Here is a 9887-nt window from a genome sequence, read left to right as displayed (position 1 = left end):
ATTGAAAATTATGTAAAAATATTTTAAACGGCTATTACCTAAATTAATCGAATTAAATATTTTAAAACATAAACAGAAATTATAACGGCAGTATTTTTTAAAGTAAACGAACAATATTTGTACATATGTATAATAACGTTACATCTGTACCCCTAGTGTAAATTTGATCGACATCATAACGTGACGAACGCGTTTGCGTTAAGTCTCATTTTGTATAGGATTTTGAGTTTCCAAAACGTCCCGCTTGGCGCGCTCTTTCTAAATCCAATACAAAATGAGACTAAACGCAAACGCGTACGTCACGTTTCGAAATCGAATTTATTTACACTAGGGGTACAGATCTTTACGTCTACGAACTTAACGTATCCGTCTTGGCTAAAATTTATGTATTTGTATAGAATCATAAACTCATAACTCATAATTAATGATGAGCATTTTGTGATGGGCACACTGTATTATTTAAACTGTTTATTATGATAATACCTAGATACGACTTACGTTATTTTAAGTACAATACAATACAATACAAATATACTTTATTGCACACCTCAATACAGAAACAGTACAAATAATACAACACATAAAGAAGAGGTAAACAACAGGCGGTCTTATCGCTAAAAAGCAATTAAGTAAAATGTAATTATTGGATAACTGTCATTGGTCATCTGTTATGTAATCACTCATATGTAAAACTTTTATTTACGGCTGTTGTCTGCTTGTATAGTCTGTAATAGACTCGAAGGCCAATGATGTCCTAAATATCAATAAAAAAAGAATTAAACTCATTTACGCTACTTGGTTTGTATGAATAAGTGATAATAATTTTAAAAAGTTGTAACATTCCTAGGGAACTAGGTAACTAGGAAAGCTTAATAGCTTTTTTTCACAATCCATAACTCCCACGGGAATAATATAGGCTTTTGTCCTTCAGTACACATGCATGAAATAAGATCTTTTTTGAGAAAGTGTGATGAATAATGTTTTTGTTGTTTTTATGTATCCATGCCAAATTGCAGCTTCCTAGCACAAACGATCAGGGAGCAAAGCCTCCCAATCCCAAAGTTGTACTACGGAACCCTAAAAATGGACACAAGGAATGGAAGGTACTCTTTTCTGCCGAAGTACTTTGGCACTCGAACGCATTGAGAGCGCCAATAGTCCGAGGCTGAAATGATGCCTTTCACCCGAGTTAAACACTCTACTACTCATGTCGAATACGAAGGAAAGTAAAATACATGTAATTTTTTTTAAACATGTTACATGACTAATTAAGTATTAGTACATTGCGATACAAGTGCGAAAAATAGGAAATTCGAAACGAGTGGCGATAAAGTAGCACCATATGTACTGTATTTTTTTTTACAGAACATATGGTGCTACTTTACCGCACTAGTGCGAAAATTAGCATATTACGTTACTGTGTCGAACATTTAAAGGACCATATGTACTGTAAAACGTTATACGATACATGTACGAATAGGGAATTCGCAACTCGTGTCGATTTAAAACACTCCCTTCGGTCGTGTTTTAATATATCGCCACTCGTTTCGAATTTCCTATTTTTCGCACTTATATCGTAATGTACTATTACAGTACATGTGATGCTACTTTATTTTATTTATTTATTTATTTAAAATTTGATTCAGGCAACAAGGCCCATATTACAAATACCTTACAGACTAACATACATATACATTTTATAAAATTACAACTAAACACTATTTAGGCGACAAAACGGCGTGGCTCCGTTGAATCGGCTGCTCTTGTGTCGGATTCGGCAGTTTGCCCCGGAACCTCCGAAACACGACACCCTTCGGCCAGAAGTCGGCGCATTCAATGGTCCCCTGCAGCGGTCGCGGCACGCGCACAACAAAAGAGTTGAAATGCACGTAGTGGCGCGATCGAAGCTGGAACACCCTCAGCGTGTATCCGGTCTTCTGGTGTACATACTCCACCACTTCAGCAGCCGTGGCGGTGTAATGCAAGCGCGATACGTACAGCGCCTTACTCGGTGTAGCAATCCGCAAGCCAGAATTAGCCGGATCGGCGGTACCACACTGAGTCTTACGAGGCGCCGTGCGCGCCTTCTTCTTTCTTGATACCAGTGTGAACTCCTCCTCATCCACACTAGCAACAGGGAGCTTCTCCTTTGGAGTCGCTCGCTCTTCAGTACCCTTTACAAGTACACTAAACCGGTTCGATGCAACTTTCGGACCGGCGACGACATCCGCGTAAACACGATGACGTGATTTGGAGGAGGCGGGGGGAGGGCGCGCGCGCGGGAGGCTCGCGGGCGGCAACACGGCTGATGCGACACATTTGACAGTGTCAGCAACTCGCAAACTGACCGACTCGGCGCTCGTAGCATGCCGGTCATCGCACTTGAAATTCGACGCCGCCGACCGAGTAAGGGCACTGTTTCGCAAACTGATGACTTCGTTGCGTAACTCGGTTATAGTGACCTGGGCCGCTTCAAACTTCGAAATGACATCCGCTAATCTTGTTTTTAGGGCCACGATTTCCTTCAACAAGCAGCTAGCGTCAACATGATCCGGAATATAGGATGGCAGGCTGGAGGCACCCGTCGTCATAAACTCCGGAATCCGGTCTTCATTCTCCCTTAGAACTTTTATGATGTCCTCTAGGGTCTTCTTCCCAATTTCATCTCCTCTCCGGTGAGGTACAAACGTGCCGGCGATCCCAAGGGACTGGTGCAGCACCTTCTTTGCTGCACAGATGTCCTCGACGGAAAAAACTCGACGAACAGATCTGGACAGCAGACACCGTGTCCATCACTCCTTCCAGCAGCAGCTTCCGTTGCAGAAAGGCGAGGAGCTCGTTCACGATAGGTGCACTCAGCTCGAAGGCACTCATCGCGTCACTTCGCTAGCTGCGGCCGAGCCGCGCTAATTTCGCAATTAATTAAATTAATTGATCATCAATGCGTCTTTGTCGATGCGCGCATTGGACACGACTTTACCGCACTAGTGCGATAATTAGCACATTACGTAATTATGTCGAAAATTTAAAGGCCCATATGTACCTACTGAAAAACGTTGTAACGTGCTTAAAGGTAATACGGAACTCATGTCGATTTAAAAAAATCGTACTTAGAAAGTGACATTCTCTAGTCAGACCAAGCAGCGATTTTGACAGCCTATACAGTGCATGTGTTATTTTAAACGTCAAACTTCTATGAAATTATGACGTTTACTTAACACTTGCACAGGCTGGGGCTGGGCTATCAAAATCGCTGCCAATTTTATTTATCTTGGTCTGACTCGGGGTTTTCAGTAATGTTTATTTTGATAGATAGATAGTTAAGGGTATAGAGTCAAACCAAGATAACTCTGCAGCGATTTTTAAAGCACAGACGTGTAAGTGTTATTTTAAACGTGAAACTTCTGTGAAATTATGACGTTTAAATAAAACTTGCACGACTGCAGGTCTGTGCTATAAAAATCCATGGGCGGATTAAGAAGGCGCGGGGCCCTTAGCAGAATAGCTCGCGGGGCCCCCTGGTTTGAAAAAAAAAAGATTAAGTGCGAGTCGGAATCGCACCCCGAGGATTCAGTACCATCACATTTATACGATGTCTTAATTTTTTCGACTCGTTCTCGATTTGTTTTTAATATGTTATGCAGTGTATTTTTTAGGGTTTCGTAGTCACCTAGAAACTTATAGTTTCGCCATGTCCGTCTGTCCGTCTGTCCGAGGGTTTGCTCCGTGATCGTACTAACGATTATACATAAACGATTAGGAAGAAGAGCGGGGCGCGTCTTCGTAGATGACACGAACTATAGGTATATGAGTTCATTTAAAATCCAGAGTATTTTCCTTATTTATTTATTTTAAATTTCCGTTTTTTTTTATTTGTTTTTTTTTTTATTTAGCCATTTTAAAAGTGCCTAATCATGAAGTTGTGTTATTTTATCACAGTTCCTTTCTTCTATATAGGTTTCCTCCTTACCTTCGAATTTTATCATCAGATCAGTCGATAACATTGTATTGACACCGATTTTTCCCTAGTATGTGAATTTTTAACAACGAATTTTGACAGATGGTCAAAAAATAATTTGCAGATTTTGAAAACAACTTATAAGTATTGCAAGTTCAAGTTCAACTTCAACATTTAAGGCCAGGCCACACCGGTTGCGTGTGCGTAGACGTGCACGTGCGCGTGCGCGTCCCGTTGCGTTGTAAACTAAGAATTCTCATAAGATATGACACACCGCTTGCGTGACGTGCGCGTGACGTACGCGTGCGCGTGAGCTGCACGCATTGCAGCTCCGACGAGACAAACCGGCTGCGTGCTGCGTGCACGCATGTACGCAGCGGAGCGGCAACGTCGCTTCGTTGCGTGCAGTGATGACGTTGTATTTACCGGCGTTCCCTATGAGAGGGCGAACCGAGCAGGTTCGGACACGCACAGCTCAGTGCTGCATCGGTGCTGCGCGTGTACACGCGCAGCTCCCTTGTATTTATTTACAAGTCGGCCGGTGCGTGTGGTGGATTTTATAATGGATTAAGAAAGAATGGTCGCATTAAGAATGTTTGCAGTGCAAAACCTTCGTCGCCGATCAAAATATCTTTTTCCATTGATTTCGTGAACTCACACCCTTTTAGATTTCGCAGGAGTATTTTGTGATAAAAAGTAAGAGGAGTGCTTCCTCTTCATCCGACTAACTACTATCGAACATTGTTAGTTGTCTAGAGGCTAGGGCATCATAGTACGCAAATGGCGGCGGATCTGAACGCAGAGCTGCAGCGTGCGCTTGCGTGACGTGTACAGCACCCTGCGTGGCGTGCGCTGCGGGACGTGCGCGTTACCCGGTGTGACAGGGGTGCTGTGCACGTCTACGCTTACGTCGACGCACACGTGCTGCGCACGCAAGCGGTGTGGCTCGGCCTTTATTCAGCAAATAGGCCACAAGGGCACTTTTACACGTCAACATGGAATTTACATACAAGCAAAAACAAGCACATCAACAATTATAAAAATACAATTAATTGAAAATATTAATGCAAACTAAAGTATTATTGTTTAAAGTAAAAGTAAGTAAAGTATTATTGCAAGTTAAATAAAAGCATGTTCCTTACATCCACACTGTTTAACAAGATCAATATTATTAAGTTTAATAACAGCTTGTAAAAATAGGTGAAACGTGAGTCGGACCTAAGAAGTGGGAACACCGGGAACTAATGGCTAAGTGAGCCAAAAAAACAAGGCCGTAGGCTGAGCCCCACGAGCTAGTGAGTAGTGATCGAGCGAGCTAGAATATTCGGACCACCCGATTTCGTAGCGTTCCTGTGCGAAGCTGAAGGCCAAGTTGCAGGAAAGCAGAGCCTAGAATGAAACCAATGCCATAGTGTGAACGAGGCCGTAGGCGGAGCACCGTATAAGGGCGGAGGCCCGGAGCGTTCTACCGCGGCGCGCCACCATGCAAAGGCTGAATTGTAGGAGAACAGAGTTTGGAATTACCAATGAGATCTCGGTGCGCCTGCTGCTCGGCCTTAGTTCTTGCTCAAAAGTGCGACTTGCTAGGATGCTTTGGGTATCGGGCCCTATTTAGGGCTTTACATCCGGCCTACGCGAATGCAAAGCCCTGCATAGGGGCCCCGTTGTTTCTTTTTATAACGTTTTCACAATTAGATCATAAGTATCACGGCTTTACAGCAACTCGGCATATTTTGGGCGCCCGGCCAGCCGTAGAGGAGCGCGTCCTATTGGCCTACTACGGTCTCAAAGCTGATCATCATTAGGCATTAGCTGTAAGGTGCAATTTGTTATTTGAAATAATCATCCTTCCTTGCTTTTCACTAATATGTTTTTTAACAGAGTATCTTTTTTTGTTCGTTTCCGAGCTTTGCTGTTTCCTGCAGCTTAGCCATGCACAAAAGTTTTCAGACACTCTGCTCTTGGTCTTTGCGTAATTCTAAAAATTCTTTTAATTTGGTATCGTCATAAAGAAAAATAGATAAGATAAAAACAAATAATAATAATTGTTCAATATTATTATTGACTTACGAAAAAGATACATTGTAAATAAAATGTTCTACTTGAACTTGGCCGGTTCCGCGTGCCGAAATCGTATGGTCAGGGTCGGAGCGCGGGGCCCTTAGCATATGCTTTTTCTGCTGTTCGGTTAATCCGCCACTGTAAAAATCGCTTCAGTTATCTTGGTCCTATTGTAAGAGCTTTCTTGAATCGGAGCAAAACTATAATTTTGCGCTGGCTAAAAAATAGGTACCTATATACTATAGTTCGTTTTTAGGGTTCCGTAGCCAAATGGCAAAAAACGGAACCCTTATAGATTCGTCATGTCCGTCTGTCTGTCCGTTTATGTCACAGCCACTTTTATCCGAAACTATAAGAGCTATACTGTACAAACTTGGTAAGTAGATGTATTCTATGAACCGCATTAAGAACCGCTTAGATCTGAAACTCAAAAAATCTTTTTTTTTCGTCAAACCCATACGTGTGGGGTATCTATGGATAGGTCTTCAAAAATGATATTGAGGTTTCTAATGTCATTTTTTCTAAACTGAATAGTTTGCGCGAGAAAGACTTCCAAAGTGGTAAAATGTGTGCCCCCCACCCCTGTAACTTCTAAAATAAGAGAATAATAAACCTAAAAAATATATGATGTACATTACCGTGCAAACTTCCACCAAAAATTGGTTTGAACGAGATCTAGTAAGTAGCTTTTTAATACGACATAAATGGTACGGAACCCTTCATGGGCGAGTCCGACTCGCACTTGACCGCTTTTTAGCATTAGAAAAGAGGTTAACAATCTTTACGTGTCTATTTAAAACAGCGATTTAAAATTATCAAAAAACGTTTTTAAAAATGTACTTTATATTACTCGTACTTACGAAAGCAAAATAATGTACATAATCCTATATGATTTAGAATTGTTACATATTTGCTTTGACTTATTTTTCAAGTGCTTTAAAAAAAAACTTTCTTTCTAATGCTAAAATAAACGAAGATAAAATGGAGGATAAAATATAATGCGTAATAGTTTTAACAAATCCTTTATTTCAAAAATGTAGCACCTAGAATTTTTGTCATTGAGATCTTTGCCGCGTACAAACTCTAAGTCTTTTAGAAAACGTAGGAACTGAAAATAAGTTATAAAATGGTCATAATGAATGTCTACAAGTCAGACAAGATATGCAATGATATTCACATACTACAGACACACCTAATAATTATTTGGACAAGCTTAGTACCTAGCAAAATTCACTCTCCAGGCATGCTTATAACATTTTATTAATCCTAAATGTTAACATGGGTTAATGGATAGTATTTGTAATGCAAGCAGATTCGAGTAACATTGAAAAATTGTGAAAATTATATTCCTATTTCTTTGAAAAACACTCTTTAACCTTTTGAACGCCACGCATATTGTGGGCGGTGGAGCACCGTGAACCTTGTCGGAACGCACGAAGGTTGATATTGGGCCGCGGCCGCGTTGACGCCTTTGGCAGTCAAAGGGTTAACTATTATATTGTTATATGGACAACATTACAGAAATATGTTGTGTAAAACACTTACAACTCATGATAGTGGATGATATGAGATGCTACACACAGATACATTCGTTTGAATAAGCATAGGTAGTGCATGCATACACATTCTTATGAGCAATATAGTTTTATTATTAATATTTGAACACTACTTTTTAAATGTTTGCTTCTTAATATACCTATCTAAACATCATGTACCAAAAGGATTTATGTCATAATATTATCAAGATTTGAAGATGACTGACCAGCTTATTTATAATAAAAAAAGTGATAAAATTAATCCAATTAATTATATATAACAAAGAAAATTATAGATTTGATTAACTAAATTTAGGATGGATTTCAATGATAATTATCAATTTTTTTTTTTTTTTTTTTTTTTTTTTATTCGTTAGCATACATGATTTTTACAATAACAGGGTAGATGTCTCTTTTTAAGTATTCAGAGATACTTGTGATAAGAGACACCGCTCTTCCGCAATTATTGTCATTAATCAATTAGGTACTTATTATCCTTTATTTAATGAAACTTACAGGATGTGTCACCTTCAAACCATTACTAATGGAAGTTGTGGACAGTAGATTTTAGTGAGGCACCTACATCAAATACTAAGTAACATCAATTCTTTTATGAACCTATACTCCATATTTTTTAGATTAGAATTTTTCTAATCTGAAGAGTAGTGGTAACTTTTTCCGCCAAAATTAAATCTCAGTAATTATGTACTGAACTATAATGTCTTTTACATATTATTGTACCGAGATATCAAATATCCTAGCATTTCAGAAGAAAAAGTTGATAACTACTTTTAAAGTTAGAAAAATTATAATCAAGAAAAAAAAACAGAGTATAGCCAAGGAAAAGAGTTAAAATTCATAGTGCTCAGTCTATATTTCCAACAATAACCTAATCTAAATAATGATTACATCATAATAGGCAACATAAATATATGTTTAATACAAATTCCTATAAAGGCAAGAAGACAAAGCATTATAAATATGGAATTAAAATTATGATTTGGTCTAACTTAAATGCACCACAATTTCAGATATTTCATACCTAAACATTTAACATCACAGTTAATACTGAGTAAAATAATAAATAGTAATTTAGACAAAGTCATGGTATCATTGGCTCTGTATGAAGTAGTCCTGTCGCTTGAGCTGGCGGTACAGGGAGATGTACTTCCCGGCCGCAGAGGTTCTAGGAACCACATATTGTTTGCAGAAGAGTTTGGGGTCTCGTGCCTTGTCAGAGAGTTCTCCACAGTCCAGAGCCCTTAGGAAAGCCAGTACAAATGTAAAGCAATTATGTCTCTCCTCATTATATCTATCTGCTTCCCAAAGTGGACTGAGGCTCACCTAGAAGAGAAAAAAGAATTAAAAGATGTTATAACACCTTTGATATAAATCTATGAGCAATTTTAGATGCAGTTACCTTCATAAGTACACTATCCCAAATCTCATTCCATAATTCATCAAACTCTTCTAGTAGGAGGCACTGGTCCCAGTCAGAGCTTGCATCACAAGTGCTCCATTTTTTGGTCAAAGTGTCAACACCATTCACACCACCTTCACTGAACTCCACAACACACCCATGCGAGTTAGTCACCCCTATGTGCAAGTCTTTGGAGTTGTAGTAATCGCTGAAAAATGAACGGCTACGTAAGCGACGTTAAGCTGAATGTCGTGAATCACTTTAGCTACCCTTGAATTTAGATTGACACTTGAGTAAACAAAGAACAAATGCATCTGTTAACTTACTTGAGAAAATCTCCATGAGTAGGCTTCATGACTATAGCTCTCGGGTGCTGAGATGCCTTAACGAAGGGATACGGCACCCTGAAAGTGAAAACTTGGTGCTTAGCAACCTGTGCCAACTAGCTATCGATTTCATCAGACACGACATCTCTAAGTATACTTACCTAAATGGTAACAAATTGTAGTCATATCGATCTAGTTTCTGCTCACATACCGGACATTGTTCCGGGATAATTGTGCAGAAAACTTTGTGGGCACAATGGTGGAAACAAAGGATCCCCGGATCCATCTTTCACAACCGAATCTAAAGGTATATTCAATGAAACCTTAAGTGTTTATGGTCTCCAGTTGATCCTGAATAAGTAAAGACCGCTTGGGCAAAACAAAACTATAAATTATAGCTGATTAAATAATCAAGGAAGCAAAATATTCGATGTAATACTTTCCACAATTCACATTTTGCACTTTTTCTTTTCCGTCAGTGGCATGCACAGATAAGAAATTGCTCTAATGAATTTTGACATTTTAGTGTAATCCTCATTCATGCATCGAATGTACACCATGCTTTTTATTTTTTGCCATATTGGCAG

At 39.3% G+C, this 9887-nt stretch overlaps 1 protein-coding gene across 1 annotated transcript; it reads right to left on the bottom strand.

The window, feature by feature from the left end:
- Positions 1 to 7025: 7025 nt before the first annotated feature.
- LOC133517662 (MKRN2 opposite strand protein) lies at positions 7026 to 9763 on the bottom strand. The gene is made up of 4 exons (XM_061851019.1): positions 9462 to 9763; positions 9301 to 9378; positions 8975 to 9182; positions 7026 to 8898 (listed from the first exon to the last, which is right to left on the bottom strand). Exons 1-4 carry the CDS (start codon positions 9584 to 9586, stop codon positions 8665 to 8667), a joined length of 645 nt encoding a protein of 214 aa, XP_061707003.1. The 5' UTR covers positions 9587 to 9763; the 3' UTR covers positions 7026 to 8664.
- Positions 9764 to 9887: the final 124 nt, after the last annotated feature.

This window comes from Cydia pomonella, chromosome 5, assembly GCF_033807575.1.
Source record: "Cydia pomonella isolate Wapato2018A chromosome 5, ilCydPomo1, whole genome shotgun sequence".
Taxonomy (NCBI): domain Eukaryota; kingdom Metazoa; phylum Arthropoda; class Insecta; order Lepidoptera; family Tortricidae; genus Cydia; species Cydia pomonella.
Note: the sequence above shows the minus strand (reverse complement) of the source record. Positions and strands in the feature narration are given on the sequence as shown.